Source organism: Hemicordylus capensis, chromosome 4 (genome assembly GCF_027244095.1).
Source record: "Hemicordylus capensis ecotype Gifberg chromosome 4, rHemCap1.1.pri, whole genome shotgun sequence".
In the NCBI taxonomy this organism is placed as follows: Eukaryota; Metazoa; Chordata; class Lepidosauria; order Squamata; family Cordylidae; genus Hemicordylus; species Hemicordylus capensis.
In genome coordinates this window covers 67,191,885-67,213,668 of record NC_069660.1, presented here as the reverse complement: position 1 = coordinate 67,213,668, position 21,784 = coordinate 67,191,885, and the positions used below count along the sequence as shown (strand labels likewise).

General features: G+C 44.6%; 1 protein-coding gene across 3 annotated transcripts in view; it reads left to right on the top strand.

Annotated features, from left to right (window-relative positions):
- CDK18 (cyclin dependent kinase 18) overlaps positions 1–21,784 on the top strand; it is a 116,796-nt gene that overhangs the window by 88,102 nt on the left and 6,910 nt on the right. For all 3 annotated transcript variants that reach the window (XM_053247034.1, XM_053247032.1, XM_053247031.1), the window contains 12 exons: positions 2,186–2,325; positions 4,868–4,993; positions 7,436–7,492; positions 8,446–8,560; positions 8,761–8,855; positions 9,875–9,937; positions 10,162–10,285; positions 11,651–11,771; positions 12,628–12,725; positions 13,677–13,782; positions 14,310–14,352; positions 18,467–18,557. In XM_053247034.1, the coding sequence (XP_053103009.1) occupies positions 2,186–2,325; positions 4,868–4,993; positions 7,436–7,492; positions 8,446–8,560; positions 8,761–8,855; positions 9,875–9,937; positions 10,162–10,285; positions 11,651–11,771; positions 12,628–12,725; positions 13,677–13,782; positions 14,310–14,352; positions 18,467–18,557 (1,179 nt within the window). The remainder of the gene's footprint in view (positions 1–2,185; positions 2,326–4,867; positions 4,994–7,435; positions 7,493–8,445; positions 8,561–8,760; positions 8,856–9,874; positions 9,938–10,161; positions 10,286–11,650; positions 11,772–12,627; positions 12,726–13,676; positions 13,783–14,309; positions 14,353–18,466; positions 18,558–21,784) is intronic.

The window sequence follows — 21,784 nt, the reverse complement described above, 5'->3', positions numbered from 1 at the left end:
GCTTGTGTGCCCACACAAGCGGTGGGCAGCAATGTCCTGAGCAGGGATCTGGAGGAAGACTTGCAGTATCCCATGATGCATTACGCAGACAGCAGAGAGGCTCCACACATCAGTGTAGCTGCTCGCAGCTTCCTGGCCACTCTATATGCAGCACTCCCTGGTGGAGATCACGTTGGGCTGCCAGGAACTGGTGAGAACAGCCCAGTGATGCAGATGATTGAGACTGTGTGGTAGGATGGGGCTTTTTCCCACTTATCTTGGTAAAGACCAAGGTCTAAATGTTGGGTAGCCCTGGTCTCCTGCCTCCTACCCTGGACGTGCTGGTCATGAAAACAACCTTACTATATTAGCAAGTAATGTTGCCCTACATGCATACATGTACGTACGTGTGTGTGTGTGTGTGTGTGTGTGTGCGCGCACACACACCCACACCCTCTCCCTCTCTCTTTCTCTCTCTCTCACGCACACACACACACACACACACACACACTATTGGTGAGGCTAAAAGGGTTGCAAACTTGGGAAAGGTTTGGAAAACATTTTAATGCTGTCCTATTTTTCCACAAAAGCTCCTTCACACAGATGATGATGTCCTACATGGATATCACTTTCTTTTGCAGGAAAACTACATATGTGCACAGCCATCCATGGTGAATATATACCTGTCTATTTACCGTACATACATGCATTGAAAAGCGGCAGTTGGTTGTAGGTTTCCATAGATGTTAGTTGCGTGCATGTCCCTCTCCAAAAAAGTCATGTGTGCCCCTCATAGGTTCCAGGATGTACTCTGTTTTTCTGTAAGGAAGTGAAAGCCATGAGCAGCCCTCTTAATAATACAGGTGAAACTCGGAAAATTAGAATATCGTGCAAAAGTCCATTAATTTTAGTAATGCAAATTAAAAGGTGAAACTGATATATGAGACAGACGCATTACATGCAAAGCGAGATAAGTCAAGCCTTAATTTGTTATAATTGTGATGATCATGGCGTACAGCTCATGAAAACCCCAAATCCACAATCTCAGAAAATTAGAATATTACATGGAACCAAGAAGACAAGGATTGAAGAATAGAACAATATCGGACCTCTGAAAAGTATAAGCATGCATATGTATTCAGTACTTGGTTTGGGCCCCTTTTGCAGCAATTACTGCCTCAATGCGGCGTGGCATGGATGCTATCAGCCTGTGGCACTGATGAGGTATTATGGAAGACCAGGATGCTTCATTAGCGGCCTTCAGCAATTCTGCATTGTTTGGTCTCATGTCTCTCATCCTTCTCTTGGCAATGCCCCATAGATTCTCTATGGGGTCAGGTCAGGCGAGTTTGCTGGCCAATCAAGCACAGTACACTGTATACTTTTCAGAGGTCCGATATTTATTTGGAGCACAGGTGGGATTTATAGTAAATGCAATGCTATGCTTTGAATGAGTAGCAGCTGAGACGTAAGAAAAGCACAAGTAAGGATAGGTAATGCAAATGGCCAGGTAGTTCTAAGTTGCAACACTAAGATGCAAGCTAGTATATATGAAGCATATTTGAATAAACTATTTCCTCAAGATCCTAAATTATTTATTACACTAGGCCAAAAGTATTGTTAATTGGTCTAAGTGCTGAGGATGGGCTGGATTAAAAATTGAGCATGAATTGCTGCCCCATCGGCCCATATTTACTCAGAAACAGGACCTGACTGATGTCCATGGAACTTACCCCCAAGTAAGCGTGCATAGAAATACCACCTCACCCTAAGAAATGTTTGCATTTTATTAAATACTGCAAAGTTAGAGCTAAGTCGTCTTTAGTTTGGTGGCTTCTGTTTTGTTTCAACAATAGGCCCTGATTATCCTGCCACTGTCACCTGACCAATGATTATCAATAAATCTTTATTATGGTCACAGACCAGCATAAAGTAGAAGGATGACTACATGTTAAAAGTGAGAGTAGTTAAAAACTTATTACATATAAAACGGTACATATTAATTCTAAAAGGACTAAAAATAGTAGATAATACTAAGCATGAGGGCATAAAAGCCTGAGAAGTAATAAAAGCCATAAAAACGCATGAAAAGAATAAAAAGGGGGGGGCATAAAAATGGATATAAAAAGCTTAAAAGACATGAGAAGACAGAAATACATAAAAGCCTGAGTGTACCAATGATTATCTGCTCTTCCTTTTTCAACAGATCTGGCACAAGGACGACTACACCTGGGTCACTTGAACAGGGACATCCAGACACAGCCCAGTTCCACCTCACCTTCAGAAGGCCAGTCTCCAACAGCTGTGCGTTATCGAAATGGCAACCAGCGCCGCTTTTCCATGGAGGTAACTACAGTTGCAAAGTGCAAGGAATCTGCGTGGTATAGTAGGAAGTGTTATGGAACGAGGAGACTAGCCCCTTTTTTAAAAAAAATGTGAAGGGCTGGTTCGGACAATGCTTTGCCCAATCGGCCTGCCCCATGTGATGGAGACATAAGGATGCTGCTTCATTGGAAGCTGCCCAGTAGGATGCAGTTTGACTGACAGTCTCAAACAAGAAGCTGTCTTTAAGAATGAATGGTCTGATGAGGTCGGGAATGCACTAAGGTTGCAACTAGAAAGGCTGGAACAAAGTTGACACCCCTTCCCACTGCTTTCCAAATGTCCCAACTAAGCTGTATTTGCCCAGTATTCAAAATATGGGTGCTTCACTAAATATAGAACATAGGAAAAGTTGCCATATACCGAGTCAGACCATTGGTCCATCTAGTTCAGTATTGCCTACACAGACTGGCAGCGGCTTCTCCAAGGCTGCAGGCAGGAGTCGCTCTCAGCCCTATCTTGGAGATGCCAGGAAGGGAACTTGGAACCTAGATGCTTTTCCCAGAGCAGCCCCATCCCCTAAGGATGCTCACCTCAGGATGCTCCTAAGCACCTAAGAATGCTCAACTTGCGGTGCTCACGCATGTGATCTCCCATTCAAATGCAACGTTCTAAGCAGGTGGACCCTGCTTAGCAAAGGGGACAAGTCATTCTTGCTACTACAAGACTAGCTCTCCTCCCAGAAGGATTCTTCTTGTATGAAAAAGCAGCTTTGAAAGGCCATACAATGCCTGTGTCAGGGATGCTGAATGGAATAACCACAGTGCATTTCATGACCACAGAGAACGTTGTCCTAGTTCCAGTGGTGGCTAGTAAAACTCTGAAGGGGTAAGCTTCATATGAACCAAATAGAAACCCTGCTTCTTCACCACATCATGACTTGTGCATAAAAGGAGGAGTCTCTTTTAAATATGTGCAGAGTGCCATGGTGTCCTTGCCAAGAAACAACAGCTGTTCTCTGCATCCTCATGGATAGGGGGAATGGCCTCTTTTGTGGCCTCTGTGGGAAGGCATGCATATTATTTACTGTCAAAGTTTAGTCCTAGCACCTACCTTTTAGAAATTAAGCCATATGGCATGCCATAAATTATTAAATTCATTCATTTAAAAGGGAACAGAACACATGCACACCCATTGTCCAAATCCCAAAACAACAAATCCATCAGAATGTGGAAAATGTCAAGGGACACTTGTTTCTAGCTGCATGCAATTTAACACAAGCAAACGTTCAACCTCACAAAAAAACAGAACACTTTCCCCCACTAAATTTGAAATAACTATTTATTTTGGCCACATGGCTATTAATTTGAGCTACAGCCCAGCTGAGCTTAATATTAGAGCTATTTTCAGTGCCACAGTTGAGTCGTGAAAATGTGAAGTAATAATGTCTTGTCATATCTGTGAGAAGCCATATACAAACGATCATAATAATACCCAGAGTAGCTTTCACCACCAAGCAAATAATCACAGCCAGATTCTCTAAATATCAGGGATTAGGGACAGCAACATCCAGGTTTGGGAGGATAGTTACTATGACATCAGGTTTGTTGGAGACCCTACCCATTTCATTTCAGAAATTCATTGACAATGCCAGACAATATAGCTACAATGCTGGTTGCCAATAGGAAACTAAGCTTCAGGTTTCCAGGCTTGGGCTAGGAGGGAAGTCCATTCCAAAGGGGTGGTGGATATCTGGCTCAGTTTGAAAGGGAGACAAAATAGCCTGAGTCAGCACATAGCTCACTCCAGAGGTTCTCCTCACCCGATTGCTGGGTGGGAGTTGAGCTGAGCTGAGGATGATTTCGGAGAATCAAAGCAAAATGATGCAGTTACCTTTAATTGTATCTCTCCCCTCACCTTTTTTGATTAAGGGGAGCTAGAGATGTGAAGGAAGCCACCTAATGGCGCAGCAGGAAATGACTTAACTAGCAAGCCAGAGGTTGCCAGTTCGAATCCCTTCTGGTATGTTTATCAGACTATGGGAAACACCTATATCGTGGAGCAGCAATATAGGAAGATGCTGAAAGGCATCATCTCATACTGAGCAGAAGATGGCAATGATAAACCCCTCCTGTAATCTACCAAAGACAGCCACAGGGCTCTGTGGTCGCCAGGAGTTGACACTAACTTGATGGCATACTTTACCTTTAGAGATGTGAAGGCCTGGAGAAATAACCAGAAAAATTCAGGAAAACTGGATCCCACTCCCCATTTTTCCCCCTTGGTTCCCTCCCCAAGCCTAGAAATTTGTGGTGTAGGGGGAGAAAATGATGAGGGGGACCAATTCCCCCCCAAATTTTCCATTCTCCCCCACACCCGGCCTTCACATCTATAGGGAGGGTCCATAATTCTGGGCTGTCATGGATCTAAACTACACAACAAACAAGATAAAGGGGAACACAGTGAGGCCTTTGGCATTGGACCTGTGTTTGCTGCACATCTCTGGTTAAACTTTTGGAGGCTTAAGAGGTCTCAGAAACTAACACTATGCTACTCTTCTCCATAGGATGTCAGCAAACGCCTCTCTCTGCCCATGGATGTTCGCCTGCCTCCAGAGTTCCTCCAGAAACTAGAGATGGAAAGTCCAGAGATTTCCAAGCCTCTTAGTAGGATGTCTCGACGGGCTTCTCTTGTGAGTCCAAATTTCTAACAGGCATTGAGCAATACATCTCAGTGCACAGTTAACCCTGCATGGGCCTGTTCTCATACATGTGTACATAATGGTATTAATATCCCCATATGTCTGCAAGTACAAATGACCTAAAGCAAGGCAAACCAGGAACATAGGAAGCTGCCTTATACTGAGTCAGGCCATAGGTCCATCTAGCTCAGTATTGTCTACACCAGGGATTTTCAACCTTGGGCCCCCAGATGTTGTTGGACTTCAACTGGGGGCCCAAGGTTGAGAATCCCTGGTCTACACAGACTGGCAGCAGTTTCTGCAAGGTTGCAGGCAGGAGAGTCTCTCAGCCCTATCTTGGAGAAGCCAGGGAGGGAACCTGGAACCTTCTCTTCCCAGAGTGGCTCCATCCCCTAAGGGGTGTATCTTACAGTGCTCACATATGTGGTCTCCCATTCATATACAACCAGGGCAGACCCTGCTTAGCTAAGGGGACAAGTCATGCTTGCTACCACAAGACAAGCTCTCCTCTCCACCAGTTCAATCTTGAAATGACACTGGACTTTTTTGCCATTCAGTTATTCAAAAGGTTCTGAGGTTCTCGGATCCTAAGATGGAAAGAAGAATGAAATGTGATATCAGAGTGTTTCCCATTTACCTGTGCAACTCCTTCTATCTCTTGAATAAAATATATGTAGTTGAATCAACAGTCTAATAAATATTAATAAGCTTATAAATTAACAATGTGTATTCCTTTTAAAACTCCCAAATGTAGCATCGTTACATTTGTGGGACATCCGATCACATTATGTCTCCTCTGTGTTGCCTGTAGTTCCATTTTCACAAAAATAAAAGAATGCTTAACGTCAGAAGGACAGTTTTCACAGTTTTACTTATAACTTTACACTCTGACATTTTATTTAGAGTTTGTGCATTGGTGACCTTGTAGTTCCAGTGGGGATATGTGGTGTTAAACCCTCATACAAGCATGATAATAAGTTCATTTGCTTAGATCAGGCCAATAAAAGGCCTGTGTTTTTGAAAGGCTCAAGTGTAGGACACTGCTGAGCTGGAGGCAGAAAAGAGGAACAGCAACAGTTTTACTTCTGTATAGAGATTATGTGACATTTCTGAAGGATTGAAAATGATGTGAACACCAGACTTAAAGTATTACCTAGAAAGCAGTCCCAGACTAAATGAGAAGGTCAGTAAGTGCATTTTGTTGAAAGAATGGGACTTGCTTCCAGGTAAAAGTGCTTAGGTGAAGTGCCTTAAATTCTTAAACGTTTCTGTAGGCTAGTAGAACTTGGGCTCCTAAGATCTTTGATTTTTTAAAAAAGTGTTCAAGATCTTACCTCTGCCCCTTGCAAATATATGTAAAGTGCTTCCAAATTAAATTGGTTTGCTGTCTCTTCCCCCAACCCCAGTCAGTGTTTTTAGCTTGTAATTTGCTCACATTCCATTTTCCCCCCTGATACATATGAGAAAATACCTGAACCTTGAATGTACTTTCATTCTTCCAAATTGCTTCAGATGCAGCTCATTTCAATACCTACCTCTGGCAGTCTACGAAGTCCTTTTGCTACCCCCTGTGATGACAGCCATCTCTCTACCACCCCCTGGTGTTGAATAATACATGTTTAAAACAATGCAGGACCTAAGCAGTGCTGCAATATTTGTCTTATGAAAGAATTAATCCAGAGATTCTCTCATGTTTGCAAATGAGTATATATGTTTTCTGAGCCCCAGAAATCATGTTCAGAGTTAAATACAGCCCAAACAGGCAAAACTACAAGATATGCTAGCCCCATATTTTGATAGGAGTTTATGAGAGAATAAAGACCCAAGTGATTACTCCCTCAGTGTCATAGAAGGTGTTGGTGGAAAAGGGAGATCAATCTCTTGAGCCCTGGGCCAGCTTGGGCCAAGGTCCAAAAGCATTACTCAGGCACAAGGGAGAATCCCCTTGGCAGACAGAGCATTAATAGTGGTGCTTACAACAGTTTTAACTGCTGTTGGAACTGGACAATTAGACAGATTGATAGAGGAATGTTGGAGATAAAAACATTTATTTGCCATCCCATACCCCAGGTGAAGGCATCAATTTCCATTAGTAACTTGCATTTCTGGACGATGGTGTGAGAAGCAAATTATCTTCCAGTATCTTAACACACAGTGGGTTGTGGTTCCTGGTAATAATTGGCTAGTGATTGCATTTTTGGCAAAAATAACCCAGCACAGTTGCTGACAGACTGAATTACTCCTGAGTAGCACGACTGAGTAACTCAGCCTGGATGTCAGCCAGTACATTTAGCTGTGAGCTCAAAGACCTGCCTTGATTTTATTTCCCACTAAAGATGTCACAGACCTTTTATGGTATATGATCATAAGTAAGTTTCTCCTAGTGAAGAGAATGAGATCTTTTGTACTGACATGCTTCCTTGTTCTTTACAGTCTGACATTGGATTTGGGAAGATGGAAACCTATGTTAAACTGGACAAGCTGGGGGAGGTAAGAATAATGTGGAGATGTTTTTATGCCATTATGAAGATAACATGCCTGCCTCCAAACACCAGCACAGATGTACATTAGTATCCAAAGCCCACAGGAAAAATACAGTTTGCTTAGATTATGAACTTTTTAAAAATATATGAACATAGCTCATAACTTAAATGCACAGATTATCATGGCATCCTCCATTCATGGAGGATGCCATGATAGCTAAATGGAACCTCCATGTTTAAAGGCAGTGCACCAGCCAAATCCTTCTGGGAAACTTACAAACTGGTGATAACCATTTCTTGTCTTTGTCTCCAGTATCTGATACTTGATCAGATGCTGGATATAATCTGCAAGAAATGGATATTATTACCATTTGTCCTGGTTGTAAGCTCCCCAGAAGGATCTGACTCATCACTGCTGGAGCAGAACCTCAATATTTTACAGTAAAACTTCATTGTACACAAAATGTCTCAGTTGAAGAGCCAATAGGCTCACAACACGTGATAATTTCTTGTTTCTTAATTCTTCTCTGCATAGCAATGTTTATTATATGTCCCCGAGGGTCACTTACTTCTGGATAGCAAAGAACACAAATAGGGACAGGGGAGACGAGCAAAGATTGCTCTGCCCTCACTCTGTGCATGATCTGATCCTCAGCAAGACATCTGCTGAGCTTGGAGCAGCATCAAGGCAGAGTCAACGGAGCATTCTTGTGCCTGTAGATGACTTCCCATCATGTGGGCTGCTATTTTTATCCATCTAAAAAGAGGCCATTTTTAATTAGATTAAGCCTCTCTGTAGACAGCCTGTTTGGAAGTGTGTGCTTTTTGTTCTCGATTAAGTAGTTGTAGTTAATCCAGTTCAACAACCCTGGAATAACACTGCTTTGCACATGGCAGTAATGGAGTATGCTGTGTATTTAATCTTTGTTTGTGAGCTCCTTACTTTCTTCTTCCTTTTAGGGCACCTATGCCACTGTTTTTAAAGGGCGCAGCAAGCTAACCGAAAACCTGGTTGCCTTGAAGGAGATCCGGCTAGAGCATGAAGAAGGAGCCCCCTGCACTGCTATACGAGAGGGTAAGGACTAGGGAACATTCTCCAAAGTGGGAAGCTCTCCCCAGAGGAACACCAGACCATTCTATTTTCCCACATGTAATGATGGTTTTCTGCTCAGTTCATAAAGGCTCTTGTGTCGTTTCAAACTTCCTGATGTGAACTTGCTTGGGCGTGCCCCATGCAAAGGCCTTGTGGCTGATGCTGCTCTCTTTGCTTTACAGTTTCCTTACTGAAGAATCTCAAACATGCAAACATTGTGACCCTCCATGATATCATCCACACAACATGCTCCCTCACTCTTGTCTTTGAATATCTGGTGAGTCTGAGAACTTGTTTCTTGTGGAGAGATGGACTGGCTCAGCAACTCCTGATGTGATGCCGGGTAGCTGACATCAGTGGGTAGTTGAAGTTTTCTACCCTTGGCTGATCAGCAGAAGCTAGAAAATTTCATCATTTTATGTGTGCAAAATCATGTTGGCCCATAACAATTGTTCACCCATTTTCCAGATGGTGTGCTAAATAGCAATATGAACATGTTAGGCTGCCTTTTATTTAGTCAAATCAGATTCATCTAGCTCAGTATTGTCTGCAGTGACTAGCAGTGGATTTCCAGGATTTGGCAATAGGGGTCTTTCCCAGCCAGGAGATGTCAGGGGCTGAATCTAGCCAGGACCTTTTAGAAATGTGGTGGGCAGGGATTGGTGGTAAATTGGGGTTTGAGTGGGTGTGCTAGCTGAAAGACAGAATGTTTAGATAGACCAACTGGGGTGATGATGAGGAGAGCTGGTCTTGTGGTAGCAAGCATGACTTGTCCCCCTAGCTAAGCAGGGTTTGCCCTGGTTGCATTTGAATGGGAGACCACATGTGAGCACTGCAAGATATTCCCCTCAGGGGATGAAGCCGCTCTGGGAAGAGCAGAAGGCTCTAAGTTCCCTCTCTGGCTTCTCCAAGATAGGGCTGAGAGAGATTCCTGCCTGCAACCTTGGAGAAGCCTCTGCCAGTCTGTGTAGACAATACTGAGCTAGATAGACTAATGGTCTGATTCAGACCATAGGAAGCTGACTACGGCAGCTTCCTATGTTCCTATGACTTTGGATTTCCTGCAACAACTTAGTAATAACTGCAATGAAACATCTGGAAGGACTGTATAAGTTTGAGATAAGTTGTAAGGAATGTAATAGACTTGCTCTTAGCCAGGAAAGGCTGTTCACTTGCAAGCATACACTGATGAGCTGGAAAATCAAACTGAATGTATGTGTTCTGCTGCCAAAGAAGCAGCGGGCACTTTGTTCTTCATGGTCACTTAGGCCTTTCAGGACATGCTTATCGTTGCAGGACAGTGACCTGAAGCAGCATCTGGACAGCTGTGGGAACCTGATGAGCATGTACAATGTCAAGGTGAGTGATTGGATTCATAGGGTGCAGGAATAGCCTTTACAGTTTACAGTGACTTCCTCTCCTGCAAAAATGTTGTTGTGAACCTTCATTCCAGAGGATTTTCCATTCCATTTCAGACATTTCCCTTCACACTCTTTTTTTCTGCAGAACAGAACTTGCCTCAAATGTGTCTTAATTGTCGTCTTGCTCTCTCTTCCACCCCCTTCTTCCCCCACTGCTTCAAGATTTTCATGTTCCAGCTGCTGCGTGGCCTCTCCTACTGCCACCAGCACAAGATCCTGCACAGAGATCTCAAGCCGCAGAATCTGCTCATTAATGGGAAAGGGGAACTGAAACTTGCTGACTTTGGTAAGTTAGAGACTGAGAAGGCCACAGTCCTGGCATGGATTTGCTTCAGAACAGGAAGATGCCATGCCACATGCTTTATGTACTCCGTTCTCAAAGTGAAGAAATTGTAGGCAAAATATAGTTGGGAATTCATGCCCTCAACTGCTCCGCTAATATCCAAACCTTGTGATTTGAAATTGCTTCTATTTTGAATGAAGAAACAGGATTTTTGCCATTTCAGTTCAAGCTGTTTGACAAAATTTCCTCTAATTGCTCCACTTAGTCCTTTACACACAGGAATAGAATTCATGACAAAAAAAATTCACAAGCCTATTTAGTGATATTTCCCACACATTCTGATCCAAAACGTTTTTGCATTTGTGAACCTATGAGCAATGCTAGCATAACATATACAATCCACATAGAATCGTAATTTGGGATGCTGTGGGAAGCTGGGTGGAGAATGGAGAAAAATGGTCCCCTTTCACATCCAAAGAAGCATTTTGTTACAGCTCATTTAATGGCGCACTGGGGAAATGTCTTGATTAGCAAGCCAGAGGTTACTGGTTCATATCCCTGCTGGTATGTTTCCCAGACGATGGGAAACACCTATATCGGGCAGCAGAGATACAGGAAGATGCTGAAAAGCATCATCTAATACCACTCGGGAGGAGGCAATGGTAAACCCCTCCTATATTCTACGAAAGACAACCACAGGGCTCTGTGGTCTCCAGGAGTTGACACCGACTCGATGGCACACTTTACCTTTACCATTTAATATACAACAAACAATGCATGTACTTATGATCCAGTCAACCAATCGTAAAACTACAGTGTTTTTAAGCCTTGTACTGCTCTTTTGATACTGCCTCAGAGTTCTTCCAGATACTTCCCCATGTTCCCACCACGCCTTTATTACTTTACTTGGATATCCTAAGCACTAGTTTTGTCACAATACAGGCTCTTTCAACTGTGACTTGCACCAGGATCCTAAGCACTTACTTACTTTATTTATTTATTTAGTCGATTTCTATAATACCGCCCTTCCAAAAATGGCTCAGGGCGGTTTACACAGAGAAATAATAAATGAATAAGATGGATCCCTGTCCCCAAAGGGCTCACAATCTAAAAAGAAACACAAGATAGACACCAGCAACAGTCACTGGAGGTACTGTGCTGGGGGTAGATAAGGCCAGTTACTCTCCTACATTGACTTCTACATGAAATGGATTTATCATTGGTATGTTAGCACCTCTTTAGAAAATGGATGGTTTTAGGCTCATAGCTGTGTCTTTAAGAACATGAAGATAACATAGACATTGACTGGAATGAGACGGGTGATAGCAAAGCAGTCTCAGATCTCACTGGCGTACCTTTCACTTTCAGGTCTTGCGAGAGCCAAGTCCGTCCCAACAAAAACCTATTCCAATGAAGTGGTCACATTGTGGTACCGGCCCCCTGATGTCCTACTGGGATCCACAGAATACTCTACTCCCATTGACATGTGGTGAGCTCCATGTGGTCTGTGCTGGAGGCGGGAGGGGTACAATCATTCTCCCCTATAAAAAGTGCACAGCAGTAATTCCCAGTTCGCCTCATCCATACTAATCCATTGCTTCCGAAGCCCATGGCTTGTGTATTGTCACCTTCAGAGTGACCGGCACTATAGCAGACCAAGACAGTGAGAGAGATTCTCATGGCTTGCTGCATGTTTACATTCTTGGAGTCTTTCTCTCCTCCCCGCTGCTGATCAGTTCAGTATGGAAGGAGACTGGGTGGGGAGCAGTTCTTGCTTCTTGCAGTGTATTCTAGGGAGTTGTAGGCCAACAACCAGAAATCACTGCGGCCATATTATGTATGTTTGTTTGTTTATCATATTTATATACTGGCTGATATGTGTGTCTCTAGGTGGTGTACAATTTTAAAACACAGCAAATATAAAACGGAGTAAAAACAATTTCACAGAATAAAACAGTTGAAAACAATTTCAAAAGATAAAAACAATTAAACAATTTAAAATTAATTTCAGTTAAAAACCTGAGAAAACAGGTGTGTTGAGGGTCTTCCTAAAAATGAACAGAGATGGAAATGCTCTTATTGTGACAGGGATCAATCAATCTTTATTACGGTCACAGACCAGCATAGATTTTGACAGGGAACATATTTCAAAGCCCCACAGCAGCCACAGAGAAGGCCCAGTCCTGTGTCACCACCAAACGAACTGGTGGCAACCATAACTGTATTGGAGAATGAAGCAAGGAGAGAAGGACTTGGTAGCATAGAAGGCCATGAGAGAGCAGGTTGGTCCATGTGCTGGTCTCTCTCTCTCTTTTAATCCATTGTGCTTCACTCTTCCTCTTTAGGGGTGTGGGCTGCATACACTACGAAATGGTCACAGGACGTCCCATGTTCCCCGGATCCACTGTGAAAGAGGAGCTGCATTTAATATTCAGGCTGTTGGGTGAGTTTTTCAAATGCTGTCGAATTCTAGCATTAAGGAGCTTCATATTGTAAACCATCAAGTTTATCTAGCAAGTGATTAGCAGGATTCCATCACCATAGAAAGCTGCCTTATATGGAGTCAGAACATTTGGCCATCTAGCTCCTTATTGTCTTCACAGATTCTCCAAGGTTTCAGGCAGGAGTTTTCCCCAGCCCTACTTGGAGATGCCAAGAATTGAACCTGGGACCTTCCTCCCACTGTCTGATGCCCCAAAAAGCCATTTTGCATTAAGACAATTCAGACTGTGCCCTCAGATTGTGTTGCACAGAACTTGTACACTTGTGTAACTGAATTTGCTTCCAAAATTTGGGTTCTCAAAAACTGGATTTTACTCTTAGAGAATTTGGTGTGGGAGAGGGGGGAAGTGAGGGAAAGAAGAAGGCAAAAGAGCAAAGAATATTGACTGTTAATAAATACCAGGATTTAGCAGAAGTGTGTGTGTGTGTGTGTGTGTGTGTGTGTGTGTGTGTGTGTGTGTGTGTGTACGCAAATTTGTAGTCTGCCCAAGCTTCCATCTCTGGGTGGTTTACAACAACATAAAACAGATTAAAAATAAGAACCTTAAAACAATTTTAAACCACAGTCAAGTTGAAAAGCTTGGGTGTTTGATGCCTCTGCCCCATAGCACATACCCCAATGTTCGACTTGGTTTCTGATTAGTTCTATAGCTAATGCCTTTTTAAGATCTTCCTCTGCAATGAACAGGGCTACAAACCTGATGTTGTGTGTCGGTTTCTTAGTGAGTAGGCCGATAGGTGAGTGAGTTTTTGGGTACGCTTTAAGGTTTAGTTTTTCAGGTTTCTAAATTCCATGTCAAATATTAGATTCCATCTTATACAGTGCCCAGTGTACATACAGCCAATATGCTCAGCTGTGGTTGATGAGTCTAAACCTGCCTTCTTTTTCTAGGGACACCCACAGAAGAAACGTGGCCTGGCATTACCTCTAATGAGGAATTCAAGGCTTACAATTTCACACAATATCGGGCTCAGCCCTTGATAAATCATGCACCAAGGTAGGATGAATGGAGCTCTTGGACTTTATTGTTGGCTGCTCATGCTGCTCCCCCTAGGAAAAGAAGTAGGGGGAGAAAAACACTGTCACCCTTGATGTATTTTGTTAGGGAAACAGGCACAGATAACAAATATGTGATTTAAGGATCTCTGCTAATCTGCAGAATAGTGTGTCAGTTGTGTAATCTGCATGGTGATCAGCACATGTGCAGAATTCTTCTCTGTCCAAATGTGTACCATCGCGACTGCCGTTCCTTTTCAGTGAGGTGTGGGGAGGCAGATTCATAACATCTCTGCATGTATCTTTCTTATCATTAGTCTTCCTGGGCCACTAGGTGGCACAAGTGTTCTGCAGTCCAGTATTCCAGAGGAGACAGCAGACATTTTTAACCTGTTGTACTGCCCCAAGAAATGACCTAAACTGACAACTGCGGACAGGTTTTTTTCTAAATGATCAGTGGCTATTGTGGGTAAGGGAGTCTGTACGATAGGGATCCAAATGTATCGAGGTCCTTTTTTTCTCTTGCAGACTGGACACTGAAGGAATCGACTTACTGATGAGGTTCCTCCTGGTAAGTGGCCTTGGTTGCTACGCTAGATATGGATGATGCCGCAGTTCACCGCACTCCTGGCACTTCACTGGTGCTGCCCATGACCCCGGTGGGGAGTTGTGTCAATTACAGTAACTCTGCTTCTCTCCCAGAGGAGAGAAGGCCAAGGTGCACAGGGCATCCCAACACTAACTACAAATCTTCTAGCAAGAAACTTAAAGGAATTCATCAAAATGAATCCCTCTTGAGTCTGGATGCTTTAATGAAGACCTTCTGGTGCCAGCCTCTGTTTAAAAATAAAAGGCTAGTTTGGCATGGTTTTAAACTGAATGCAGAAGAAATATTTTCAGTCTCTTTTTCCAGTATAGATAACAGTTTGAAGCATCTACTTTGGTGGTAGTAGGGATACAAGTGAAGCATTGATCGCTTAGATCTGTTCTGCCCATCTGTGAAATAAAAAAATAAGGGGCTTAATAAAAAGGTCAAAGCAGTGCTTGAGTTAAACATAGCCTAGCTGCTACCTCTCACTCTGTAATTCTCCATTAGCCATTGGTGTTGCTACTGTCAGAGGAGCCTGGAGGCACTGTTCTGTGAATTCTGGCTTATTGAAAAATGATTGTGTGTGCATTGTAAGCATGCCCACCTAAAGCAAATCTGGAAAATTCCAAGGTAATGGAGAAGTAGAATGTGAGACTGATAATTAACTCTCAGTTGAGAAAAATGAAGCTGGATTCCCGCTAGAATCCGATGAGAAGGAAACCATGAGAGAAGTTCCTGAGAGTAGAGAGAGCTCTCAGAACGAAGGACGTATTTGTGATCACAAATGATTGGAAGGATTAGGAGGAGAGGATGTAGGTTGGACACAAGCTCAGCTGGTAAGCAGAAAGTCAGTGAAGGTCTTCAGGCCAAGCTAGGTCAGCTCCAGGAGTAGAGAAACCTGGAAATAAAGGCTGCACCTCGGGCCCCATCAACTTACTAAAGGGACAGTGCATCCTGCTGATTGGAATAGCAGGAGGCACAACCTCGGCCCTCCAGCTGCTCTTGGTCTACAGCTCCCATCATCCCTGGCTATTGGCCTCTGGGAAGATGGGGACTATAGTCCAACAACATCTGGAGGGCCAAAATTGTACCTCTCTGGTTTGGATTTCCAGCCCTTTTACATGATCCCAGGGATTCCTAACTGCAGTTTGTTGTGGCTGAGGATGATGGGAGTTGTAGTTCATCAACATCCAGATAAACATCTGGTTTATCCAGAGTGCCACTGGCTTATCTAGTGGTAGAGTGCCACAGCATTATCCAAAGTGGCCTAACCAACATACTCAAAATACTTTGGAGAGTGCAGAGAAGAGGCTGTCTTAGGCAGCTGGCTTGGCACGATGTTTGCTAGGTAAGTGTGTGTTTGTTTGTTTGCTTGATTTCTATACCGCCCTTCCAAAAATGGCTCAGGGTGGTTTACACAGAGAAATAATAAATAAATAGATCCCTGTCCCCAAAGGGCTCACAATCTCAAAAGCAACATCAGATAGACACCAGCAACATCAAATAGATACTGGGGATACTGTGCTGGGGGTGGATAGGGCCCGTTACTCTCCCCCTGCTAAATAAAGAGAATCACTACTTTAAAAGGTGCCTCTTTGCCAAGTTAGCAGGGGTTAACTAGTTAGTATGCCTGCCATTTGGTAGGTATGCACATGAGTTTGAGGAGCTGGGCAATATAATAGGGGACAGGGTGGCAATTTTCAGAGCTTATGGGCAACTATTTCTCCTTAATTGACTCCTAGACCCTGTCTTGTGGGGCACTCCTTGTATTCAGCCACAACTAACAATGTGTGTCTGAAGATTCAGACAGACTGACTACATCAAAGCACCTTGCAATACAGAATGTCTCTATCCCTTCATGCAGATTTTTTTTTAAACCACCAGCCCCCTCACCCCAGCAAAACAATAGTAAAAGCAGTAAAATAATATCAAGTTTATTATGTGATAATCCTTAAAGTTTTGGAACAATGGTAAGATGTCAGTGAATGTAGTATGATTAGGACCATGAAAATCAGGAGGTCTAAACTGTAGCAACTTCTGCTGACTGTAAGGTGTGATTTAGAGCTTCAGAGATAGTAAAACTTGGCAGTGCAGAAATTAATATGTGAACGTAAAAGTATTTGGTCAAGGAAATAGAAAATGGCTGGTTGTAATAGGGAGCTGACCCAATAACTCCTCCGTTCTTGGTCTTCTCTTTGATCTTACCAAGTCCTTTAAATCAAAATCAATAGAACTCAGGAGAATTGTTGAATCTCCTGGTTGCTTGGCCTGTCTCTGCTGCCAAAATGCTTTTGTTCCTATTCTGGCTTTCCCAGGAGACATTGTTCTGCTCTGTAGCAGCTGCTTCACCTACCCAACTGAGCCAAAATGAGAGTACAAAATATAGAGTTTTTCTATGCAGTTCTCTTACTCCTGGTCAGTAGGGAAAGGTGTCTGAAAGCCAAGAAAGCTTTCTCCCCTTGTACACTGTCTGTTGATGGTCTTGCTTCCTATGTACATATATTTTAAAATGTAAATATGCTTCTCTCCTAAAGGTAAGGGGCAACCAGGCAAAGGTGGCGAGAGAGGTAATAAGCTCCTTACCCAGATGGTACAGCTGCTGCTATGTAGCCTCCCAGTGTAGCCCCAAGCATGCTCCTCCTTCTTTTACCAAGCCACAGGCTTAACGGCAGCTCGGTTCTGGCCTCCACACATGCATGGAGGGCAGAACCAAACTGCTGCCAAGCCAACGGCTTGGCAAAGGGGGGAGGAGCATGCTTGGGGCTGCGCTGGGAGGTCACGTAGCAACCGCCGCTGCCGCCGCACCAGCTGGGTAAGGAGCTTATTACCTCTCTTGCCGCCCCTGCCCAGCCGCTCCTTACCGATGTGAATCGGTTCACCTGAACCTTGGCCTGGTTCAGTTCAATCTGCAATAGAACCTCCAAACCAGGCCCAGTTTGAGGTGAACCAGTTCGCAATGAACCATCTGTGCACACCCCTAATGCAGAATACTTTTTAATTGCCTAACCCAGTGGTTCCCAAACTGGGAGTCTCCAGATGTTGCTGAACTACAACTCCCATCAGCCCCAGCTACAATTTATTGCACAGGAATCGATGATGTAACTGCAGCTTGGGCAACAAATCAGAGAACATACAGGCTACAACTGCATGGGGGATTTTGGGAGTCTTGGAATCTGGCGAATCAATGCTAATGACCCCACAAGCCACATTGGATCCATTCTGGCCCACATACTGAGCTGCACAGTAGATTTTTGGCAGGGCAGTTTTAGTTTGTTGTGCTGCGAGAGATGGTGGAGATTAGCTGCAGGTGAGTCCCACAGCTTGTGGGAAGGGCCACAATCCTGACCCTCCTACTGAGCTGCATGGAGAAGGGTATGCCTGCTCCAGAACTGACGATGGGGAGACATGATAGAAGTTTATAAAATTATGCATGGAGTAGAGAGAGTGTACAGAGAGAAATTTTTCTCCCTCTCACAACAGTAGGACCAGGGGTCATCCCTTGAAACTGATGGCCAGGAAATTTAGGACCGACAATAGGAAGTACTCTTTCACAAAGTGCATAATTAATATATGGAATTCTCTGACATGTGGTGATGGCCACTAGCTTGGATGGCTTTAAAAGGGGCTTAGACAAATCCATGGACAGCAGGTCTATCAATTGCTGCTAGTCTGGTGGCTATAGGCCACCTCCAGCCTCAGAGGCACGATGCCTCTCAATACCAGTTGCAGGTGAGCAATAGCAGGAATGAAGGTGTGCCCTCACCTCTTGCCTGTGAGCTTCTCAGAGGCACCTGGTGGGCCACTGTGGGAAACGGGATGCTTGGCCAGATAGGCCTTGGGCTGTTCTTATTAGAATAATTATAGGGTCTTGAAGAGTGGCAAAAACCAGGCAGCTGAATGATGCCTGAAATTCCATGTAAAATGGTATTCTTGTCTGACACTGCTTCTTGTATTTCCAATTTCAAAAAAACTTGGAGTACAGACTGTGTAGACATACACATGTGCTCAAATCTCCATCTTAAGCACATGTCAATTCCCATCCTCATGGCAATGTGTGTAATCAATATTTCTTTATCTTTCACTCTTCCTTTTATAGTATGAAGCCAAAAGACGCATTTCTGCTGAGTCAGCCCTGCAACACCCTTACTTTATGGCCCTGGGTGAACGAGTGCATCATCTTCCTGAAAGTAAGTTACAGCACCACTACATGGACTCTCCTCCCCTCTCCTCCCGATGCAGCAAATTGGCTAAAGGAGTACAGTCAGGCTTCCTGTTGTTCTCTACTGAAGAGGGTAAAATCTTGTGCACTCAACGGTTTGTTTTTTCCATTGCCAGGAGTGGAAACTCCATATACTTGCACCTTCTGTATATTGATCTCTGTGCATGCCTTACCCAGATTCCGTACCCAGCTGCAGAACAAGATAGGAGGAAAAACCTTTCAACCAACCTAGCTGGGGCTTAACATATGAGCAACGTCCCTACATCTGACCTTGTTTTACACTCTCAGTTGGTCAGAATTTGAAAGAACACACAGCTCCCAAACTTGGGCCAGACACCTGACTTACCAAAGTTCTGGTTGTGACAATAGCCCTGGTTTGTATCACCAGAAAGGAGTATGGTAGAAAGAGTTGGGAGAGTGTTGCTGCTGCTGCTTACTAACCACATTGAGACTGTTCTCTCAGAGCACTTGTTTTCCAAGCACCAGCCACAGTCGTGTCAACAGCACTGTAATCCTATAACTCTGCTCTAGGAATGGGCAGTCATAGACTAGGGTTGTGCACAAAACCGATTTGCTCAGTTCAGTTCGAGTCCAAACCAGTCTTGAACCAGACCGGGCATGTTCGGTTTTGGCACCCCATACTAGAACCCTGAACTAGAATAAATGGACAGTTTTCACAATGGAGGTAAGTAGGAAGTGGGGTCCCCCAGGGATTGGTACTGGGACCAGTGCTCTTCAACTTGTTCATACATGATTTAGAAGTTGGGGTAAGTCGCAAAGTGGCCAAATTTGCAGATGGCACTAAACTATCTAGGGTAGTGAAATCCACAACAGATTGTGAGGAGCTCTGAAAAAATCTCTCCAAACTGGGGGAGTGGGCAACAAAATGGTAAATGTGGTTCAATGTAAGCAAGTGTAAAGTGATGCATATTGGGGCAAAACAACCCAGCTTCACATATATGCTGATGGGATCTGAGCTGTCACCAACTGACAAGGAGAGGTCATCGTGGGGTCGCGGTGGACAGCTCATTGAAAGTTCTGACTCAGTGCACAACAGCTGTGAAAAAGGCCAATTCCATGCTAGGGGGCTGAAAATAAAAATGCTAATATTATCATGCCCTTGTACAAATCTATGATGCGGCTTATGCCCTTGTACAAATTTATACCCTTGTACAAATCCATGGTGTGGCATGAATCTCTGGTGTACAGTTTGGGTCACTGTATCTTAAGAAGGATATTGTAGAACTGGAAGAGGTGCAGTAGAGGGCAACCAAGATGATCAGGGGCCTGCAGCACCTTCCTTATGAGGCAAGACTTTGGAAAACAGGTGACTATGGGGAGACATGACCGAGGTGCATAAAATTATGCATGGAATGGAGAGAGTGGACAGAGATAAACGTTTTCCCCTCTTTCACACCAGTAGAACCGGGGGTCATCGCATTAAACTGAAGGATGGGAAATTCAGGACCCACAAGAGGAAGTACTTTTTCCACACAGTGCATAATTAATCTATGGAATTCTTTGCCATGGGATGTGGTTTGCCAGCTTGGGTGGCTTTAAAAGGGACTTAGACAAATTCATGAAGGACAGGTCTATCAATAGCTCCTAGTCTGGTGTCGGCAGGCCACCTTCAGCCTCAGAGGCACGATGCCTCTGATTACCAGTTGCAGGGGAGCAACAGCAGGAGAGAGGGCATACTGTCACCTCTTGCCTATGGGCTCCCCAGAGGCATCTGGTGGGCCACTGTGTAAAACAGGATGCTGGACTAGATGGGCCTTGGGCTTGATCCAGCAGGGATGTTTTTATGCTAACCCCGGCTCAGCTCGTATTCGAACTGGTTTGGGGTTCAAAAGTGCAAAAAAAGTTTTTTTATTATTTTAAAACGTATTGCCAGGTTCAGCAGCCTCTAGGGGAGTGCTTCCATGCCAGGGGGAGGGGAACCACCGGGGGATGTTCTCTGGTGGTTCCCCCTCCCCCCCACCAGCCTCCCCCCAGTCTTATATGGGCCGGCTCAGCCTGTTTCAGCTCCCTCCGTGGTCATGGTGGCCATTTTGGAGGCCACTGAGCATGCACCCTAGCCATTTGCCTGGCCTGGTCCATACCCCCACCCCCCAGAGGCCACTGAACTTGGCAGTAAGTTTAAAAACAGAAATATTTTTATCAATCCATAGCCTTGCTGTGTAGCAGCAGGAGGCAACTGGAACTTGTTGTTCTTGGATGTTTTGGTCATTGTGGGGAGAAGTGCACTTTAGTGCTAGGGAGCCAGAGCACATGGCCTTCAAAACCAGGCTGGAATAGAAGAACAATTCCTCACAGAAATCAGGAAACTGAAAGGGCAAAGCATTTTAAACTTTTTTTTAAAATGGCACAAGAAGGGGAAGGAACTATTGCCATAGCCAGGGGCAGAGCCACCATTGGGTAAACAGGTTCAAAGAACCCGGGCCACCACCAATCAGGGGCCACGAGCACGGCCCCAGACTAGGGGTGTGCACGGAACCGCGGAGCTGCGGTCCGGCACTGGGGTGTGGGGTTCCATTAAGGGCGGGGGGGCCTTTACTTACCCGTCCCGCATTTTCCCAACTCCGGCGCCGTATTTAGTGTAGAAATCCGGCGGCAGGATACCTCCTTGCCGCCCGCTTCAATCTCCGATTGGCTCCTCCGTGGTTAACAATCGGGCAGCAGGATACCTCCCTGCCGCCCCCTTCAAGCCCCCTGCTGCCCCCTTCAATCCCGCTCCGCTTGCTCATTAGAAATGGGCAGCAGGACACCTCCCTGCCACCCATTTCCTGGCCTGTGTTGTGTTGGTAATGCAGCCAGAATGGCTCTCCCTGCCTTTAGGCAGGGAGAGTTGCCCCGGCCCGCTCTGCCCAACGCAGCGCGGGCCAATCTTCCTTTCAGTCAGGGCTACATGGCCCCATTTGGGAGGGAGACTACGTCCCCGCATCTGACTTCAGACGCAGGGTGTGGCTAGCTGGCCCCCTGCATCTGATATCAGACATAGGGGATGGAGCCGGGGACCACGGCCACACACGGGCCACCGCCAGCCTCCCTATGCTCCTGGCCTTTGATAAGCATAATCCAAGGGACACACGTGGCACTAGTGTACCCAGGCAATGATTAGCCTAATAATTGCCCTAGCAGGATAGCGATCATATTTTCCCCACAGCACAGCTTGAGTGCAAAAAACTTTATTCC